Here is a 22,292-nt window from a genome sequence, read left to right as displayed (position 1 = left end):
CTACTGTTAGTTTAGTTTACTGTCCCTGTAGGGTCCTTCTGTTAGTTTAGTTTACTGTCCCTGTAGGGTCCTTCTGTTAGTTTACTGTCCCTGTAGGTTCCTTCTGTTAGTTTACTGTCCCTGTAGGTTCCTACTGTTAGTTTAGTTTACTGTCTGTCCCTGTAGGTTCCTACTGCTAGTTTAGTTTACTGTCCCTGTAGGTTCCTACTGTTAGTTTACTGTCCCCGTAGGTTCCTACTGTTAGTTTAGTTTACTGTCTGTCCCTGTAGGTTCCTACTGTTAGTTTAGTTTACTGTCCCTGTAGGTTCCTTCTGTTAGTTTACTGTCCCCGTAGGTTCCTACTGTTAGTTTAGTTTACTGTCCCTGTAGGTTCCTACTGTTAGTTTAGTTTACTGTCCCTGTAGGTTCCTTCTGTTAGTTTAGTTTACTGTCCCTGTAGGTTCCTTCTGTTAGTTTAGTTTACTGTCCCTGTAGGGTCCTACTGTTAGTTTAGTTTACTGTCCCTGTAGGTTCCTACTGTTAGTTTAGTTTACTGTCCCTGTAGGGTCCTACTGTTAGTTTAGTTTACTGTCCCTGTAGGTTCCTTCTGTTAGTTTAGTTTACTGTCCCTGTAGGTTCCTACTGTTAGTTTAGTTTACTGTCCCTGTAGGTTCCTACTGTTAGTTTAGTTTACTGTCCCTGTAGGTTCCTACTGTTAGTTTACTGGCTGTCCCTGTAGGTTCCTACTGTTAGTTTAGTTTACTGTCCCTGTAGGTTCCTTCTGTTAGTTTAGTTTACTGTCTGTCCCTGTAGGTTCCTTCTGTTAGTTTAGTTTACTGTCTGTCCCTGTAGGTTCCTACTGTGAGTTTAGTTTACTGTCCCTGTAGGTTCCTTCTGTTAGTTTAGTTTACTGTCCCTGTAGGTTCCTACTGTTAGTTTAGTTTACTGTCCCTGTAGGTTCCTACTGTTAGTTTACTGTCTGTCCCTGTAGGTTCCTACTGTTAGTTTAGTTTACTGTCCCTGTAGGGTCCTACTGTTAGTTTAGTTTACTGTCCCTGTAGGTTCCTACTGTTAGTTTAGTTTACTGTCCCTGTAGGGTCCTTCTGTTAGTTTAGTTTACTGTCCCTGTAGGTTCCTACTGTTAGTTTAGTTTACTGTCCCTGTAGGTTCCTACTGTTAGTTTAGTTTACTGTCCCTGTAGGTTCCTACTGTTAGTTTAGTTTACTGTCCCTGTAGGGTCCTTCTGTTAGTTTAGTTTACTGTCCCTGTAGGTTCCTACTGTTAGTTTAGTTTACTGTCCCTGTAGGGTCCTATTGTTAGTTTAGTTTACTGTCCCTGTAGGTTCCTACTGTTAGTTTAGTTTACTGTCCCTGTAGGTTCCTACTGTTAGTTTAGTTTACTGTCCCTGTAGGTTCCTACTGTTAGTTTAGTTTACTGTCCATGTAGGGTCCTTCTGTTAGTTTACTGTCCCTGTAGGTTCCTACTGTTAGTTTAGTTTACTGTCCCTGTAGGGTCCTTCTGTTAGTTTACTGTCCCTGTAGGGTCCTTCTGTTAGTTTACTGTCCCTGTAGGGTCCTACTGTTAGTTTAGTTTACTGTCCCTGTAGGTTCCTTCTGTTAGTTTAGTTTACTGTCTGTCCCTGTAGGTTCCTTCTGTTAGTTTAGTTTACTGTCTGTCCCTGTAGGTTCCTACTGTGAGTTTAGTTTACTGTCTGTCCCTGTAGGTTCCTACTGTGAGTTTAGTTTACTGTCCCTGTAGGTTCCTTCTGTTAGTTTAGTTTACTGTCCCTGTAGGTTCCTACTGTTAGTTTAGTTTACTGTCCCTGTAGGTTCCTACTGTTAGTTTACTGTCTGTCCCTGTAGGTTCCTACTGTTAGTTTACTGTCTGTCCCTGTAGGTTCCTACTGTTAGTTTAGTTTACTGTCCCTGTAGGTTCCTACTGTTAGTTTAGTTTACTGTCCCTGTAGGTTCCTTCTGTTAGTTTAGTTTACTGTCCCTGTAGGGTCCTTCTGTTAGTTTAGTTTACTGTCCCTGTAGGTTCCTTCTGTTAGTTTACTGTTCCTGTAGGTTCCTACTGTTAGTTTAGTTTACTGTCCCTGTAGGTTCCTTCTGTTAGTTTAGTTTACTGCCCCTGTAGGTTCCTACTGTTAGTTTAGTTTACTGTCCCTGTAGGTTCCTACTGTTAGTTTAGTTTACTGTCCCTGTAGGTTCCTACTGTTAGTTTAGTTTACTGTCCCTGTAGGTTCCTTCTGTTAGTTTAGTTTACTGTCCCTGTAGGTCCCTTTGGTTTCTCACACGTACAGACACACTGAACTTGTTTTCCTCAGCCCATTCTTACAGGGTTTCCTACACACACACACACACACACACACACCAACACTATTGATATATGGGTTGACTCATAACCTGCAGTCCTCCAGATCTGAATTACTTCTCATAATCAGCTCTCGTTGTCAGTAGAATTCCTGCATCCAGGAGGCGTCTTTCTATCAGCAGACATCACTCTGACTGATGTGGAGCCACTCCTCTTGTTGTTATTATTATTACCAGGTAAAACGCTGGATTAACTGACTGATGTGGAGCCACTCCTCTTGTTGTTATTATTATTATCAGGTAAAACGCTAGATTATCTGACTGATGTGGAGCCACTCCTCTTGTTGGTATTATTATTATCAGGTAAAACGCTGGATTATCTGACTGATGTGGAGCCACTCCTCTTGTTGTTATTATTCTTATCAGGTAAAACGCTGGATTATCTGACTGATGTGGAGCCACTCCTCTTGTTGTTATTATTATTATTACCAGGTAAAACGCTAGATTATCTGACTGATGTGGAGCCACTCCTCTTGTTGTTATTATTATTATCAGGTAAAACGCTAGATTATCTGACTGATGTGGAGCCACTCCTCTTGTTGGTATTATTATTATCAGGTAAAACGCTAGATTATCTGACTGATGTGGAGCCACTCCTCTTGTTGTTATTATTATTACCAGGTAAAACGCTGGATTATCTGACTGATGTGGAGCCACTCCTCTTGTTGTTATTATTATTATTACCAGGTAAAACGCTAGATTATCTGACTGATGTGGAGCCACTCCTCTTGTTGGTATTATTATTATCAGGTAAAACGCTGGATTATCTGACTGATGTGGAGCCACTCCTCTTGTTGTTATTATTATTACCAGGTAAAACGCTGGATTATCTGACTGATGTGGAGCCACTCCTCTTGTTGTTATTATTATTACCTGGTAAAACGCTGGATTATCTGACTGATGTGGAGCCACTCCTCTTGTTGTTATTATTCTTATCAGGTAAAACGCTAGATTAACTTCATGAGGAAATATAGCTAGCTACATTTTGTTTCTATGGTAAACATTAGGAAATATAGCTAGCTACATGTGTTTCTATGGTAAACATTAGGAAATATAGCTAGCTACATTTTGTTTCTATGGTAAACATTAGGAAATATCGCTAGCTACATTTGTTTCTATGGTAAACATTAGGAAATATAGCTGTCTACATGTGTTTATATGGTAAACATTAGGAAATATAGCTAGCTACATTTGTTTATATGGTAAACATTAGGAAATATAGCTGTCTACATTTGTTTCTATGGTAAACATTAGGAAATATAGCTAGCTACATGTGTTTCTATGGTAAACATTAGGAAATATAGCTGTCTACATGTGTTTCTATGGTAAACATTAGGAATACGATGGCCATGCTTTGTTTTTTCAGAATGAGGCATTTCTTGCAGTAAAATGATACATCAAACGTAGGCCTCATTTTGATTTGGAGACAGGAGTGGAGAAATAGGATTTATTTCTGCATCTTGAGAGAATGTGAAGTTAACACCTCTACAGATGGGGCCCTATCAGCATCATAGGAGCTGCTAGTAGTTAACACCTCTACAGATGGGATCTATCAGCATCATAGGAGCTGCTAGTAGTTAACACCTCTACAGATGGGATCTATCAGCATCATAGGAGCTGCAAGTAGTTAACACCTCTACAGATGGGATCTATCAGCATCATAGGAGCTGCTAGTAGTTAACACCTCTACAGATGGGATCTATCAGCATCATAGGAGCTGCTAGTAGTTAACACCTCTACAGATGGGATCTATCAGCATCATAGGAGCTGCTAGTAGTTAACACCTCTACAGATGGCGTCTATCTGTGTCATAGGAGCTGCTAGTAGTTGCCAACTGTAGGAGGTGTTATCAATCTGAATGAGCATCATAGGAAATATGCATCCAAGCCAAACTGAAATCAGAAACACCTGTCATTCACACAGCTTTCTATGTCCATACAACCAGTCAAACCAATGTCAATTGGACATTTTGCACAGAAATTATATATATATATATATATTTTTGTTATTGCATTTTTCTCCCTGGATTGTAAATGTCTTTGGTCCATGAATGAAGCAGAGATCACAGAACGTTACCAATGTCCACTAGATAGAATGAACACTTCAATCAATTTCTGACATTTTATCCCGGTGAGCGAAGGGTTGGTTTAGTCTTCTAGGGCAACGAGTCGTGACAGATGAGAAGCTGCATGTATTTAATCAACTAATAAATAAACATGTTCAGAAATTAGAAGCTGAAACGAATCTTAAGCAAAAACAATCCTGGTTCTGGTTCACTACTTTAGACCAGGGTCTATAGGGTAGTAGTGCACTACTTTAGACCAGGGTTTATAGGGTAGTAGTGCACTACTTTAGACCAGGTCCTATAGGGTAGTAGTGCACTACTTTAGACCAGGGTTTATAGGGTTGTAGTGCACTACTTTAGACCAGGTCCTATAGGGTAGTAGTGCACTACTTTAGACCAGATCCTATAGGGTAGTAGTGCACTACTTTATACCAGGTCCTATAGGGTAGTAGTGCACTACTTTAGACCAGGGTCTATAGGGTAGTAGTGCACTACTTTAGACCAGGGCCTATAGGGTAGTAGTGCACTACTTTAGACCAGGTCCTATAGGGTAGTAGTGCACTACTTTAGACCAGGTCCTATAGGGTAGTAGTGCACTACTTTAGACCAGATCCTATAGGGTAGTAGTGCACTACTTTATACCAGGTCCTATAGGGTAGTAGTGCACTACTTTAGACCAGGGTCTATAGGGTAGTAGTGCACTACTTTAGACCAGGGTCTATAGGGTAGTAGTGCACTACTTTAGACCAGGGCCTATAGGGTAGTAGTGCACTACTTTAGACCAGGGTCTATAGGGTAGTAGTGCACTACTTTAGACCAGGGTTTATAGGGTAGTAGTGCACTACTTTAGACCAGGGTCTATAGGGTAGTAGTGCACTACTTTAGACCAGGGTTTATAGGGTAGTAGTGCACTACTTTAGACCAGGGTCTATAGGGTAGTAGTGCACTACGCTAGACCAGGGTCTATAGGGGAGTAGTGCACTACTTTAGACCAGGGTTTATAGGGTAGTAGTGCACTACTTTAGACCATGGTCTATAGGGTAGTAGTGTACTACTTTAGACCAGGGTTTATAGGGTAATAGTGCACTACTTTAGACCAGGGTCTATAGGGTAGTAGGGCACTACTTTAGACCAGGGTCTATAGGGTAGTAGTGCACTACTTTAGACCAGGGTTTATAGGGTAGTAGTGCACTACTTTAGACCAGGGTATATAGGGGAGTAGTGCACTGCTTTAGACCAGGTCCTATAGGGTAGTAGTGCACTACTTTAGACCAGATCCTATAGGGTAGTAGTGCACTACTTTAGACCAGGGCCTATAGGGTAGTAGTGCACTACTTTAGACCAGGACCTATAGGGTAGTAGTGCACTACTTTAGACCAGTGTCTATAGGGTAGTAGTGCACTACTTTAGACCAGGGCCTATAGGGTAGTAGTGCACTACTTTAGACCAGAGCCCTATAGGGTAGTAGTGCACTACTTTAGACCAGGGCCCTATTGGGAAGTAGTGAACAATGTAAGGAGTTTTGTGCCTTGTTGTTGTTGCTGTTGTTGTGAGAAAACAAGTGTGGAATGAATGGAGGCAGGCAGCAGAAGGGATTTGATTACATTTCCAGGAACTCTCCTCCCGGATAATGTAGAGGTCGCTGATTGATTGATACCGGACTGGTTACAAATCATTTCAGGGCCAGTCCAATGATTCCTGGTCGCAACTGCAACCAACACACAATCACTCAGTCACACAGTCACATCAGCATACACAGTCACACTTTCCCTGACCCAGTCTGTAATACATACAGTGGGGCAGAAAAGTATTTAGTCAGCCACCAATTGTGCAAGTTCTCCCACTTTTTTTCAACTTTTGTAATTGACCAAATACTTATTTTCCACCATAATTTGCAAATAAATTCATTAAAAATCCTACAATGTGATTTTCTTTCTCATTGTGTCTGTCATAGCTGAAGTGTTCCTATGATGAATATTACAGGCCTCTCTCATCTTTTTAAGTGGGAGAACTTGCACACTTGGTGGCTGACTAAATACTTTTTTGCCCCACTGTACATGTTTCAAGGTCTCCTGAATGGCACAGCGGTCTAAGACACTGCATCTCAGTGCAAGAGGCGTCACTACAGTCCCTGGTTCGAATCCAGAATTTGTTCTTAACGGACTTGCCAAGTTAAATAAAAAATACATTTTGTACTCCTCCAATCGTCTCTGTGCCTAAAAACACCAAGGTAATCTGTCTAAATGACTATCGCTCTGTGGCACTCAAATCTGTAGCCATAAAATGCTTTGAAAGGCTGGTCATGGCTCACATTCACATCATCAGCCCAGACACCCTGAACCCAGTCCAATTCGCATACCGCCCCAACAGATCCACAGATGACATTGTCTCTATTGCCGGTACTGCCCCTTCCCAGCTGGACAAGAGGAACACCTATGTGAGATTGTTATTCATTGACCACAGCTCAGCGTTTAACACCGTAGTACCCTCCATACTAATCACTAAGCTCAGAACCCTGGGACTGAACACCTCCCAACTGGATCCTGGACTTCCTGACGCCCCCCTCCCCGGTGGTGTGGGTAGGCAACAACAACACCCGCCACGCTGATCCTCAACACGGGGGGGGTCCCTCAGGGGTGCGTGCTTATACCCCTCACGACTCCCAACACCTATCCAGTGTCTCAAATGGCACCCTATTCTCCCTATCCAGTGTCTCAAATGGCACCCTATTCTCCCTATCCAGTGTCTCAAATGGCACCCTATTCTCCCTATCCAGTGTCTCAAATGGCACCCTATTCTCCCTATCCAGTGTCTTTGTCCCAAATGGCACCCTATTCTCCCTATCCAGTGTCTGTCTCAAACGGCACCCTATTCTCCCTATCCAGGGTCTCAAACGGCACCCTATTCTCCCTATCCAGGGTCTCAAATGGCACCCTATTCTCCCTATCCAGGGTCTCAAATGGCACCCTATTCTCCCTATCCAGTGTCTGTCTCAAATGGCACCCTATTCTCCCTATCCAGTGTCTCAAACGGCACCCTATTCTCCCTATCCAGTGTCCCAAATGGCACCCTATTCTCCCTATCCAGTGTCCCAAATGGCACCCTATTCTCCCTATCCAGTGTCTCAAATGGCACCCTATTCTCCCTATCCAGTGTCCCAAATGGCACCCTATTCTCCCTATCCAGTGTCTCAAATGGCACCCTATTCTCCCTATCCAGTGTCCCAAATGGCACCCTATTCTCCCTATCCAGTGTCCCAAATGGCACCCTATTCTCCCTATCCAGTCTAAAATGGCACCCTATTCTCTCTATCCAGTGTCTGTCCCAATTGGCACCCTATTCTACCTATCCAGGGTCTCAAACGGCACCCTATTCTCCCTATCCAGTGCACTGCGTTTTACCAGCTCCATAGGTCTCTGGTCAGAAATAGTGCACTACATAGGGAATAGTGTGCAATTTCGGCTGAGCTTGAGTCTCCGTGTATTGTGTCTGCTCCAGTAGATTGGGGGGGGGGGGGGGGGGGGGGGGGGGTGGTGTGTAAGACGGACGAGGACAAGTTAATTCTGTTAAATATACTCGCCCGGTGGGGTGGAGGGATACCCGTGGTGACAAGGCCCCTTTTAATGGTGCTGTCATTCACCTTGGTAAAGTAGTCCCATCGACCGGGGGGCCCTGCATGGTATCCTTCCCCCAGCAGGAGAGGAGAGGTAGAGTCCTCCCCAACCTTATTGCAAGTGGTGTGTGTGGTGGGTAGAACATATGTTGTCTTGGTTGTTGATGACTGTGTTTGCAGCAGATGTGTGTGTGTGTGTGTGGCGGGTAGAACATATGTTGTCTTGGTTGTTGATGACTGTGTTTGCAGCAGATATGATATGTGTCAGTCTGTGTGTGGGTGTTCTGTGAGCTCGGCTGCCGCTATGTTTTTAGTATGACACCCACACAACCATCCTGCCACACTGGAGCCACACGTCTTATTTCCTTTTCCTGTCCTTTTAATAGCCTCGTCTCTTCTTCTCTCCCCTCAGCAATCTACAATTACGATGTCCGTGGAGACGAGGAGCTGTCGCTACAGATTGGAGACACAGTCCACATACTAGAGACATATGAAGGTAGGAACACACTGTTGGCACAGTCCACATACTAGAGACATATGAAGGTAGGAACACACTGATGACACAGTCCACATACTAGAGACATATGAAGGTAGGAACACACTGACTGATGACACAGTCCACATACTAGAGACATATGAAGGTAGGAACACACTGATGACACAGTCCACATACTAGAGACATATGAAGGTAGGAACACACTGATGACACAGTCCACATACTACAGACATATGAAGGTAGGAACACACTGATGACACAGTCCACATACTAGAGACATATGAAGGTAGGAACACACTGACTGATGACACAGTCCACATACTAGAGACATATGAAGGTAGGAACACACTGATGACACAGTCCACATACTACAGACATATGAAGGTAGGAACACACTGTTGGCACAGTCCACATACTAGAGACATATGAAGGTAGGAACACACTGATGACACAGTCCACATACTAGAGACATATGAAGGTAAGGAACACACTGACGACACAGTCCACATACTAGAGACATATGAAGGTAGGAACACACTGATGACACAGTCCACATACTAGAGACATATGAAGGTAGGAACACACTGATGACACAGTCCACATACTAGAGACATATGAAGGTAGGAACACACTGATGACACAGTCCACACACTAGAGACATATGAAGGTAGGAACACACTGATGACACAGTCCACATACTAGAGACATATGAAGGTAGGAACACACTGATGACACAGTCCACATACTAGAGACATATGAAGGTATACTGTACGTTTATAAGGGCACACTAAGTGACGACAGTCCCGGTCAGGATACCAAGGATAATTGCAGGTGATTCTGTCGTTCTCAGTGACTCAGGTGTTTTAGTAGATGTCTCCATTAAACTCGTAGCTGATCTGTGCTCCCTGTCAGAATGTTTCAGACATGACCCCCTCCGTCGTTGTGTTTTGGAGAATGACAGTTCTGCGTGATGCTAATGCTAGGTGTTGTTTCCTTTTGCTGTGTAATATGTCCCGTTGTCTTCACCTCCAGGCTGGTACAGAGGTCACAGGCTGAGGAGGAAGTCCAAGAAAGTGAGTTGATATATATTTTTGTAACATTCAAACGGTTTAGTTTCATCTCAGCGGTTCCCTTCGTCTATTTCAGGAGCGTTGGAGCGTCATTCCAACATCTAAAATCTAAACAAGTTGAGAGCTCAGTCTTTTGTTAGTCACAATGTGATATACTATGATGTGAATATGGTGTAACGTCGATAACAAATCAAATATTATTTCTGTCTCAGGTGTTTTGTGTGTCTTTTCTTTCCCTTCTGCAATTGCAATGGACTCGGGATGTCATTTAACCTCATGAAATGACCGATCTGAAGTCAAAACCAGTTCAGGCTTCACATCGCCTGTCCTGTATCAATCTATTTATTGTGTGTCCTGTCTTTCCCGCCTTCTGTTCCAGGGGATCTTTCCTGCCTGTTACATTCACCTCAAGGAGGCCACCGTTGAAGGCAATGGGTCAGTGCTGATTCTGTTCATTTTTGTATATTTTTTTTTAGGATGTTTTTGACACTTTATTGAGACGACATGGGAATCAGATGGGGAGGCTGGCTGGAGGCAGAAATAGAGTGAAAAGGTGGTTCCGGGGATGGAACCCTGGTCTCCAGTCGGACTCGTTTAGAAAAGGTGGTTCCGGGGATTGAACCTTGGTCTCCAGTCAGGACTCGTATAGAAAAGGTGGTTCCGGGGATGGAACCCTGGTATCCAGTCGGACTCGTTTAGAAAAGGTGGTTCCGGGGTTTGATCCCTGGTCTCCAGTCGGGACTCGTATAGAAAAGGTGGTTCCAGGGATTGAACCCTGGTATCCAGTCGGACTCGTATAGAAAAGGTGGTTCCGTGGATGGAACCCTGGTCTCCAGTCAGACTCGTGTAGAAAAGGTGGTTCCAGGGATTGAGCCCTGGTATCCAGTCGGGACTTTGTTGAAAAGGTGGTTCCGGGGATTGAACCCTGGTCTCCAGTCGGACTCGTTTAGAAAAGGTGGTTCTGGGGATTGAACCCCGGTCTCCAGTCGGACTCGTTTAGAAAAGGTGGTTCCGGGGATTGAACCCTGGTATCCAGTCGGACTCGTATAGAAAAGGTGGTTCCAGGGATTGAACCCTGGTATCCAGTCGGGACTCGTATAGAAAAGGTGGTTCCAGGGATTGAACCCTGGTCTCCAGTCGGGACTTTGTTGAAAAGGTGGTTCCGGGGATTGAACCCTGGTCTCCAGTCGGATTCGTATAGAAAAGGTGGTTCCGGGGATTGAACCCTGGTATCCAGTCGGACTCGTATAGAAAAGGTGGTTCCAGGGATTGAACCCTGGTATCCAGTCGGACTCGTATAGAAAAGGTGGTTCCAGGGATTGAACCCTGGTCTCCAGTCGGACTCGTATAGAAAAGGTGGTTCCGGGGATTGAACCCTGGTCTCCAGTCGGACTCGTATAGAAAAGGTGGTTCCGGGGATTGAACCCTGGTCTCCAGTCGGACTTGTATAGAAAAGGTGGTTCCGGGGATTGAACCCTGGTCTCCAGTCGGGACTCGTATAGAAAAGGTTATTCCGGGGATGGAACCCTGGTCTCCAGTCGGGACTTTGTTGAAAAGGTGGTTCCGGGGATTGAACCCTGGTCTCCAGTCAGACTCGTGTAGAAAAGGTGGTTCCGGGGATGGAACCCTGGTCTCTAATGGGGACTGATATATGTAACTTGTACTGGGAGTTTTACCCACTCAACCATGGCTAACAGCCAGGGATGGGTTACACATGATAACAACCAGGGATGGGTTACACATGATAACAACAACAACCAGGGAATAGGTAACCTATATGTTATACAGAGTACTCTACTGTCCCTCTAGAAGAGGTAACCTATATGTTATACAGAGTACTCTACTGTCCCTCTAGAAGAGGTAACCTATATGTTATACAGAGTACTCTACTGTCCCTCTAGAAGAGGTAACCTATATGTTATACAGAGTACTCTACTGTCCCTCTAGAAGAGGTATCCTATATGTCATACAACGTAATCTCTTTTCTGCAGACATACTGCTAAATCTTTAACGTTGTTTGTTTGAAAGCGATATGCTGCTTCCAATGGTATCCTACTGAATTATTTTGGGAGTGTAGAATGGGCAATTTGAGATTATTGTATGAATCAAATGGAAAATTTGAGATGATTGCTTCCACCTTCAATTTATGTAGTTGTTGTAAACTTGCCCTGGTCCCAGATCTGATCTCACTACCTTGGTCGCAGATCTGATCTGGGACCAGGGATAGAGAGATCTGATCTGGGATCAGGGCTAGTGAGATCTGATCTGGGACCAGGGCTAGTGGGTTCAGATCTGGGACCAGGGATAGTGAGATCAGATCTTTACCAGGTAATATTGAGATCAGATCTGGAGCCAGGCTAGCGAGATCAGATCTGGGACCAGGCTAGCGAGATCAGATCTGGGACCAGGGCTAGTGAGATCAGATGTGGGACCAGGCTAGAGAGATCAGATCTGGGACCAGGGATAGTGAGATCAGACCTGGGACCAGGGATAGTGAGATCAGACCTGGGACCAGGGATAGTGAGATCAGATGTGGGAACAGGGATAGTGAGATCAGATCTGGGACCAGGGCTAGTGAGATCAGATCTGGGACCAGGGCTAGTGAGATCAGATCTGGGACCAGGGCTAGTGAGATCAGATCTGGGACCAGGATACTGTAAACTGGAGTTTGAGGAACTGCTAGGTTGTGGAGTATTTGGTTGTGGTCTGACGTAGTGATACGTGGCCCTTCCTCACTGGTTAGCACGGCTTCTTGGACGGCATCACAGCACCAATCAGCATTCAGATCACGTCCCAAGTTTTAGTATTTCATTTTCAGAAGAACAACTATCATTTGAAAAGCCTTTTAAGCTGTGAAATAATCAACTGAAGGAAGTAGTTTCAAAAGTAGTTTTGACGAGGATATTTCTGACAGAAATAAACGACCCATTTTGTTTTAAAAGGCCGTAGTAGTCAGTACACAGTGTGAGACTAATTAGAATTCCGATTAAAACCAGTCAGAATCCAGTTTTGATGCCAGTAAACTCCAGGATCAACGGATGTTTTAGACTGAGCTCTCTGTAATGTGAAATATTGATTTAAAAAAAAAAATGATTCGCACAGCGAAGGGAGAACTCTGACTCGGCTCATATCGCTTTCAAACAAACAACGTTAAAGATTTAGCAGTATGTCTGCAGAAAAGAGATTACGTTGTATGACATTTAGGATACCTCTTCTAGAGGGACAGTAGAGTACTCTGTATAACATATAGGTTACCTCTTCTAGAGGGACAGTAGAGTACTCTGTATAACATATAGGTTACCTATTCCCTGGTTGTTGTTGTTATCATGTGTAACCCATCCCTGGTTGTTATCATGTGTAACCCATCCCTGGTTGTTGTCATGTGTAACCCATCCCTGGCTGTTACCGTGTGTAACCCATCCCTGGTTGTTATCATGTGTAACCCATCCCTGGTTGTTGTCATGTGTAACCCATCCCTGGGTAGTATCATGTGTAACCCATCCCTGGCTGTTATCATGTGTAACCCATCCCTGACTGTTATCATGTGTAACCCATCCCTGGCTGTTACCGTGTGTAACCCATCCCTGGTTGTTATCATGTGTAACCCATCCCTGGCTGTTATCGTGTGTAACCCATCCCTGGCTGTTACCGTGTGTAACCCATCCCTGGTTGTTATCATGTGTAACCCATCCCTGGCTGTTGTAATGTGTAACCCATCCCTGACTGTTGTTGTCATGTGTAACCCATCCCTAGCTGTTGTCATGTGTAACCCATCCCTGACTGTTGTTGTTGTCATGTGTAACCCATCCCTGACTGTTGTTGTTGTTATGTGTAACCCATCCCTGGCTGTTGTCATGTGTAACCCATCCCTGACTGTTGTTGTCATGTGTAACCCATCCCTGGCTGTTGTTGTCATGTGTAACCCATCCCTGACTGTTGTTGTCATGTGTAACCCATCCCTGACTGTTGTCATGTGTAACCCATCCCTGACTGTTGTTGTTATGTGTAACCCATCCCTGGCTGTTGTAATGTGTAACCCATCCCTGACTGTTGTTGTCATGTGTAACCCATCCCTAGCTGTTGTCATGTGTAACCCATCCCTAGCTGTTGTCATGTGTAACCCATCCCTAGCTGTTGTCATGTGTAACCCATCCCTAGCTGTTGTCATGTGTAACCCATCCCTGACTGTTGTTATCATGTGTAACCCATCCCTGACTGTTGTTGTCATGTGTAACCCATCCCTGACTGTTGTTGTCATGTGTAACCCATCCCTGGCTGTTGTTGTCATGTGTAACCCATCCCTGACTGTTGTTATCATGTGTAACCCATCCCTGACTGTTGTCATGTGTAACCCATCCCTGACTGTTGTTGTCATGTGTAACCCATCCCTGACTGTTGTTGTCATGTGTAACCCATCCCTGACTGTTGTTGTCATGTGTAACCCATCCCTGACTGTTGTTATCATGTGTAACCCATCCCTAGCTGTTGTCATGTGTAACCCATCCCTGACTGTTGTTGTCATGTGTAACCCATCCCTGACTGTTGTTATCATGTGTAACCCCTCCCTAGCTGTTGTCATGTGTAACCCATCCCTAGCTGTTGTCATGTGTAACCCATCCCTAGCTGTTGTCATGTGTAACCCATCCCTGACTGTTATCATGTGTAACCCATCCCTGACTGTTGTTGTCATGTGTAACCCATCCCTAGCTGTTGTTGTCATATGCAATTAGAATGAGGAATTAGCTCGACTCAACAGTTTAGAGTAACACAAATAATTTTAGGTGCTGCGTTCAGAAGGCCTGTACTGGATCAAATGAAAATACATCCCATGATGCTTTGCGGTTCAATGTATTTTAAGAAGCAGAGGAGGGCCAGAGGAAATGGCGTTTCGGGGCGACAGCCTTCGTCACGTGTGATCCACCCACTGACCATCTGTCTGTATCTTCAGGCACAAGGAGACGGTGATTCCCAATGAGCTGCCTCTGGTCCAGGAGGTCACCACCACCCTGCGGGAGTGGGCTTCCATATGGAGAGACCTCTACGTGGTGAGTGGAGTGAGTCACGTAGCTACACGCCATATCTACACGCCTATTCTACACACCTAATCTCTCTCTTCTGAAGTTACCTCATTGTTTCCATGAGCAGTGTGTGGGTTTCTCTCGTCTCCATGAGCAGTGTGTGGGTTTCTCTCTTGTCTCCATGAGCAGTGTGTGGGTTTCTCTCTCGTCTCCATGAGCAGTGTGTGGGTTTCTCTCTCATCTCCATGAGCAGTGTGTGGGTTTCTCTCTCTTCTCCATGAGCAGTGTGTGGGTTTCTCTCTCGTCTCCATGAGCAGTGTGTGGGTTTCTCTCTCGTCTCCATGAGCAGTGTGTGGGTTTCTCTCTCGTCTCCATGAGCAGTGTGTGGGTTTCTCTCTCTTCTCCATGAGCAGTGTGTGGGTTTATCTCTCGTCTCCATGAGCAGTGTCTGGGTTTCTCTCTCGTCTCCATGAGCAGTGTCTGGGTTTCTCTCTCGTCTCCATGAGCAGTGTGTGGGTTTCTCTCTCGTCTCCATGAGCAGTGTCTGGGTTTCTCTCTCGTCTCCATGAGCAGTGTGTGGGTTTATCTCTCGTCTCCATGAGCAGTGTGTGGGTTTCTCTCATCTCCATGAGCAGTGTGTGGGTTTCTCTCTCGTCTCCATGAGCAGTGTGTGGGTTTCTCTCTTGTCTGTAGTAATCTCATTGTTCCCATGAACCTTCGACCACATCACCCAGATGTGCCTTGTAGAATGTTGGATGGTATACCGTAAACAAAAGGGACTTCCTTATCGTCTCTGTTATTGAGTGTTGGGTCAGATTGTTCATGAGGTGTGTATGATTGTTTGTTTGTGTGCTGGTGTTACAGGGGGACAGGCGTGAGATGTTTAACTCTGTCAGGGACATGATCTATGACCTGATCGAGTGGCGATCTCAGATCCTGTCGGGGACGCTCCCACAAGACGAGCTGACTGAGCTTAAACAGAGAGTCACCTCTAAGATCGACTACGGGAACAAGTAAGGAACTGCTGTGTCTCTCACTCTCTCTCTGTCTCTTTCTCTGTCTCTCTCTCTCTCACTCTCAAGCACCTTATCAAAGAGCAATTTCTCAAGCAGTAATTTTACTAGGACTGTCTGGTATTGGTCTGAGTGGGGGAGGGGAAAACTAGCTGTTATTGGCAGAGAGGTTTGGAACAGTCTTCCTTATTGGTCAGTTAACTAGTTAGTGATGTCACCAGGCAGGCCAAACCTCCATCCCACCACAACAGGCTGTCATGTCAGGTGGTCTATCCAAACAGCTCTTACAATAAAAGGGCACAGTTATAATTTTCCCATCACTATTCAATCCTCCATAGTGTGAAATATATAAGAAAATACAGGAAAGTCACATTTTTGACTGCGCTGGGCCTTTAACCCCCTTTTGTTTTTATCAGGTAAGTGGAGCCTAAATCATAGGGGTTTAGTTACTACTGTAGTCCATCACACACTATGGTGCCTATTGCCGGTCCTGCAGGGGTCTGTTGTGGTCTAGACAATGAGCTGGAAATGGAAGAGGTGAGCTGGGCTTCCCTGGTGTGATGACAATTCCAACACTGCGAGGTGGAGAAATGTCTTTGGCAGGGGAGCAGAGTGGAACACATAGATTAGCTTCCAGCACCGTTCACCCCTGAGTGGGATTCTGTGGCGGCTGAAAAACAGAGCTCTAGAGATGGAGGAGTAGCTGAAAACAGAGCTCTAGAGGAGGAGCTGAAAAACAGAGCTCTAGAGATGGAGGAGGAGGAGCTGAGAAACAGAGCTCTAGAAGAGGAACTGAAAAACAGAGCTCTAGAGATGGAGGAGGAGTAGCTGAAAACAGAGCTCTAGAGATGGAGGAGGAGGAGCTGAGAAACAGAGCTCTAGAGGAGGAACTGAAAAACAGAGCTCTAGAGATGGAGGAGGAGGAGCTGAGAAACAGAGCTCTAGAAATGGAGGAGCTGAAAAACAGAGCTCTAGAGATGGAGGTGTTGAAAAACAGAGCTCTAGAGGAGGAGGAGGAGCTGAAAAACAGAGCTCTGGAGGAGGAGGATGAGGAGGAGCTGAAAAATAGAGCTCTAGAGATGGAGCTGAAAACAGAGCTCTAGAGATGGAGGTGTTGAAAAACAGAGCTCTAGAGGAGGAGGAGGAGCTGAAAAACAGAGCTCTGGAGGAGGAGGATGAGGAGGAGCTGAAAAATAGAGCTCTAGAGATGGAGCTGAAAACAGAGCTCTAGAGATGGAGGAGGAGGAGTTGAAAAACAGCTCGAGAGATGGAGGAGTTGAAAAACAGAGCTCTAGAGATGGAGGAGCTGAAAAACAGAGCTTTAGAGACGGAGGAGGAGCTGAAAAACAGAGCTTTAGAGATGGAGGAGCTGAGAAACAGAGCTCTAGAAATGAAGGAACTGAAAAACAAAGCTCTAGAGATGGAGGAGGAGCTGAAAAACAGCAATAGAGATGGAGAAGGAGCTGAAAAACAGAGCTCTAGTTATGGAAGAGGAGAAGGAGCTGAAAAACAGAGCTCTAGTTATGGAAGAGGAGGAGGAGCTGAAAAACAGAGCTTTAGAGACGGAGGAGGAGCTGAAAAACAGAGCTTTAGAGATGGAGGAGCTGAGAAACAGAGCTCTAGAAATGGAGGAACTGAAAAACAAAGCTCTAGAGATGGAGGAGGAGCTGAAAAACAGCAATAGAGATGGAGAAGGAGCTGAAAAAAACAGAGCTCTAGTTATGGAAGAGGAGGAGGAGCTGAAAAACAGAGCTCTAGAGATGGAGGAGCTGAAAAACAGAGCTCAGGAGATGGAGGAGCTGAAAAACAGCTTTAGAGATGGAGGAGGAGCTGAAAAACAGCAATAGAGATGGAGGAGGAGCTGAAAAACAGAGCTTTAGAGATGGAGGAGCTGAGAAACAGAGCTCTAGAAATGTAGGAACTGAAAAACAAAGCTCTAGAGATGGAGGAGGAGCTGAAAAACAGCAATAGAGATGGAGAAGGAGCTGAAAAACAGAGCTCAGGAGATGGAGGAGCTGAAAAACAGATCTCTAAAAAGAAGAGCAGGAGGAAGCCCAGTATCTAACACTCACTGTTAGGAAATTGAAAGGTCCTCTTATTTTTCTGTCTGTCTCTGCCTGGGAGTTTGGCTCATATACTCCACCTCCACGCTCTTCAGTCTCCCCCGCTGTCTCTGCCTGGGGGTTTGGCTCATATACTCCACCTCCACGCTCTTCAGTCTCCCCCGCTGTCTCTGCCTGGGGGTTTGGCTCATATACTCCACCTCCACGCTCTTCAGTCTCCCCCGCTGTCTCTGCCTGGGGGTTTGGCTCATATACTCCACCTCCCTGCTCTTTGGCTCATATACGCCACCTCTCCGCTCTTCAGCTCTCTGCTCCTCTGGGTGACCAGATGAGAGGAGAGTCTGTCAGATATGTCCTTCAGATGAGCCCTGTTCACTTCACTGCTGTGTAAACTACCTCTTGTCTCTCTTTCTCTCCATCTCTCTCTCCGTCTCTCTCTCTCCGTCTCTCTCTCTCTCCGTCTCTCTCTATCTCCGTCTCTCTCTCCCCGTCTCTCTCTATCTCTCTCTCCGTCTCTCTCTCTCTCCGTCTCTCCCTCTCTCCGTCTCTCTCTCTCCGTCTCTCTCTCTCCGTCTCTCTCTCTCCGTCTCTCTCTCTCTCCGTCTCTCTCTCTCTCCGTCTCTCTCTCTCTCCGTCTCTCTCTCTCTCCGTCTCTCTCTCTCTCCGTCTCTCTCTCTCTCCGTCTCTCTCTCTCTCCGTCTCTCTCTCTCTCCGTCTCTCTCTCTCTCTGTCTCTCTCTCTCTCCGTCTCTCCCTCTCTCCGTCTCTCTCTCTCCGTCTCTCTCTCTCTCTCTCTCTCCGTCTCTCTCTCCCTCTCTCCGTCTCTCTCTCTCCGTCTCTCTCTCTCCGTCTCTCTCTCTCTCTCCGTCTCTCTCTCTCCGTCTCTCTCTCTCCGTCTCTCTCTCTCCGTCTCTCTCTCTCTATCTCTCTCTCCGTCTCTCTCTCTCTCTCCGTCTCTCTCTCTCCGTCTCTCTCTCTCCGTCTCTCTCTCTCTCCGTCTCTCTCTCTCCGTCTCTCTCTCTCCGTCTCTCCCTCTCTCCGTCTCTCTCTCTCCGTCTCTCTCTCTCTCTATCTCTCTCCCCGTCTCTCTCTCTCTATCTCTCTCTCCGTCTCTCTCTCTCCGTCTCTCTCTCTCCGTCTCTCTCCCTCTCTCCGTCTCTCCCTCTCTCCGTCTCTCCCTCTCTCCGTCTCTCCGTCTCTCCCTCTCTCCGTCTCTCTCTCTCCGTCTCTCTCTCTCCGTCTCTCTCTCTCTGTCTCTCTCTCCGTCTCTCTCTCTCTCCGTCTCTCTCTCTCTCCGTCTCTCTCTCTCCGTCTCTCTCTCTCCGTCTCTCTCTCTCTCTCTATCTCTCTCCCCGTCTCTCTCTCTCTCTATCTCTTTCTCCGTCTCTCTCTCTCCGTCTCTCCCTCTCTCCGTCTCTCTCTCTCCGTCTCTCTCTCTCTCCGTCTCTCTCTCCCCGTCTGACTCGCTCTGTCTATTTTTCTCTCTGCTTGATCTGTCTCTGATTCTCGGTCTCTGTCGCTCTCGCTCTCCCTCCCTCCCTCTTTCCTCCTACTCTGCCAACCTTCTTATCTCTCTGTGTGAAGGGTGTGTATGTTATGAGAAGGCAGAAGGCCCAGGCAGTAGCAATGTGATGTAGGCTGTCTGTTCTCTAACTCTCCTTTCTCTCTCTCTGCTTCTCCTTCTCTAACTCTCCTCTCTCTCTCTCTGCCTCTCCTTCCTTCTCTCGCTCTCCTTCTCTCGCTCTCCTTCTCCTTTCTCTCTCTCTCTCTGCTTCTCCTCTCTCGCTCTCGCTCTCTCCTTCTCTCGCTCTCGCTCTCTCCTTCTCTTGCTCTCGCTCGCTCTCTGCCTCCTTTTCTCTCTCTCTTTCTCTCTCTCTCTCTCTCTCTCTCTGCCTCTCCTTTTTCCTTCTCTTGTTCCCTCTCCATTTCTCTCTCTCTCTCCTCCCTCCCACTCCAAATGTCATATTATGAAAATACACTGGGGAGAACAAGTATTTGATACACTGCCGATTTTGCAGGTTTTCCTACTTACAAAGCATGTAGAGGTCTGTAATTTTTATCATAGGTACACTTCAGCTGTGAGAGACGGAATCTAAAACAAAAATCCAGAAAATCACATTGTATGATTTTTAAAGTAATTAATTTGCATTTTATTACATGACATAAGTATTTGATCACCTACCAACCAGTAAGAATTCTGGCTCTCACAGACCTGTTAGTTTTTCGTTAAGAAGCCCTCCTGTTCTCCACTCATTACCTGTATTAACTGCACCTGTTTGAACTCGTTACCTGTATAAAAGACACCTGTCCACACAATCAAACAGACTCCAACCTCTCCACAATGGCCAAGACCAGAGAGCTGTGTAAGGACATCAGCGATAAAATTGTAGACCTGCACAAGGCTGGGATGGGCTACAGGACAATAGGCAAGCAGCTTGGTGAGAAGGCAACAACTGTTGGCGCAATTATTAGAAAATGGAAGAAGTTCAAGATGACGGTCAATCACCCTTGGTCTGGGGCTCCATGCAAGATCTCACCTCGTGGGGCATCAATGATCATGAGGAAGGTGAGGGATCAGCCCAGAACTACATGGCAGGACCTGGTCAATGACCTGAAGAGAGCTGGGACCACAGTCTCAAAGAAAACCATTAGTAACACACTACGCCGTCATGGATTAAAATCCTGCAGCGCACGCAAGGTCCCCCTGCTCAAGCCAGCGCATGTCCAGGCCCGTCTGAAGTTTGCCAATGACCATCTGGATGATCCAGAGGAGGAGTGGGAGAAGGTCTGATGAGACAAAAATAGAGCTTTTTGGTCTAAACTCCATTCGCCTTGTTTGGAGGAAGAGGAAGGATGAGTACAACCCCAAGAACACCATCCCAACCGTGAAGCATGGAGGTGGAAACATCATTCTTTGGGGATGCTTTTCTGCAAATGGGACAGGACGACTGCACCGTATTGAGGGGAGGATGGATGGGGCCATGTATCGCGAGATCTTGGCCAACAACCTCCTTCCCTCAGTAAGAGCATTGAAGATGGGTCGTGGCTGGGTCTTCCAGCATGACAACGACCTGAAACACACAGCCAGGGCAACTAAGGAGTGGCTCCGTAAGAAGCATCTCAAGGTCCTGGAGTGGCCTAGCCTGTCTCCAGACCTGAACCCATTAGAAAATCTTTGGAGGGAGCTGAAAGTCCGTATTGCCCAGCGACAGCCCCGAAACCTGAAGGATCTGGAGAAGGTCTGTATGGAAGAGTTGGCCAAAATCCCTGCTGCAGTGTGTGCAAACCTGGTCAAGAACTACAGGAAACGTATGATCTCTGTAATTGCAAACAAAGGTTTCTGTACCAAATATTAAGTTCTGATTTTCTGATGTATCAAATACTTATGTCATGCAATAAAATGCAAATGAATTACTTACAAATCATACAATGTGATTTTCTGGATTTTTGTTTTAGATTCCGTCTCTCACAGTTGCAGTGTGCCTATGATAAAAATTACAGACCTCTACATGCTTTGTAAGTAGGAAAACCTGCAAAATCGGCAGTGTATCAAATACTTGTTCTCCCCACTGTATACAGTGTTGTAACGATAGTTAAGGTACAAAAGGGAAAATAAATAAGCATAAATATAGGTTGTATTTACAATGGTGTTTGTTCTTCACTGGTTGCCCTTTTCTTGTGGCAACAGGTCACAAATCTTGCTGCTGTGATGGCACACTGTGGTATTTCACCCAGTAGATATGGGAGTTTATCAAAATTTGGTTTGTTTTCAAATGCTTTGTAGGTCTGTGTAATCTGAGGGAAATATGTATCTCTCTGCTCTCTCCTCCTCTCTCTCTGCCTCCTCTCCTCTCTCCTCTCATCTCCTTGTATATCAGGTACCTGGATCTAGACCTCGTGGTGAGAGATAAAGATGGCAACATCTTGGACCCCGACTCTACCAGCACCGTCTCTCTCTTCAGAGCCCATGAAGCTGCTTCCAAACAGATCGAGGACAGGATCCAAGAGGAGAAGGTAAACATCAGACATCAATCATGTTCATTTATAAACCCCTATTTACATCAGCAGCGATTTTACAGTAACCTGGCCTCGCTCCCAACGAGAAAGCAGAAGATCACGTCAACGATATGCACAGAGAATAAGAAATGAAACATCCCATTTTGCCACATGGTCTCCCCAGTGAGAGGCAGCGATGTAGAATGAGATTCTCTGTGTGAGATGCTGTGTTATTATAGAACATGTTAACACTATTCAGGCCTTTTCCCCTCTCACCTCCTGTATGTGACACGTCATGAACAACTGCCACCTCCTCTCCTCTCTCTCCCCGCCACCTCTCCTCTCTCTCCCCGCCACCTCTCCTCTCTCTCCCCGCCACCTCTCCTCTCTCTCCCCGCCACCTCTCCTCTCTCTCCCCGCCACCTCTCCTCTCTCTCCCTGCCACCTCTTCTCTCTCTCCCTGCCCTCTCCTCTCTCTCCCCGCCACCTCTCCCCTTTCTCCCCGCCACCTCTCCTCTCTCTCCCTGCCACCTCTCCTCTCTCTCCCTGCCACCTCTCCTCTCTCTCCCTGCCACCTCTCCTCTCTCTCCCTGCCACCTCTCCTCTCT

At 46.0% G+C, this 22,292-nt stretch overlaps 1 protein-coding gene across 8 annotated transcripts in view; it reads left to right on the top strand.

Annotated features, from left to right (window-relative positions):
• The window catches only part of LOC139381119 (dedicator of cytokinesis 1), a 547,069-nt gene that overhangs the window by 36,710 nt on the left and 488,067 nt on the right, over positions 1–22,292 (top strand). For 2 of the 8 annotated variants that reach the window (XM_071124416.1, XM_071124412.1), the window contains exons 2-7: positions 8,442–8,525; positions 9,558–9,598; positions 9,975–10,030; positions 14,544–14,640; positions 15,478–15,626; positions 21,567–21,702. In XM_071124416.1, the coding sequence (XP_070980517.1) occupies positions 8,442–8,525; positions 9,558–9,598; positions 9,975–10,030; positions 14,544–14,640; positions 15,478–15,626; positions 21,567–21,702 (563 nt within the window). Of the gene's footprint in view, positions 1–8,441; positions 8,526–9,557; positions 9,599–9,968; positions 10,031–14,543; positions 14,650–15,477; positions 15,627–21,566; positions 21,703–22,292 lie in introns of all 8 variants that reach the window. The other 6 variants (XM_071124414.1, XM_071124410.1, XM_071124415.1 and 3 more) reach the window with 3 other exon arrangements.

Source organism: Oncorhynchus clarkii, chromosome 23 (genome assembly GCF_045791955.1).
Source record: "Oncorhynchus clarkii lewisi isolate Uvic-CL-2024 chromosome 23, UVic_Ocla_1.0, whole genome shotgun sequence".
NCBI classification, from domain to species: Eukaryota; Metazoa; Chordata; class Actinopteri; order Salmoniformes; family Salmonidae; genus Oncorhynchus; species Oncorhynchus clarkii.
Note: the sequence above shows the minus strand (reverse complement) of the source record. Positions and strands in the feature narration are given on the sequence as shown.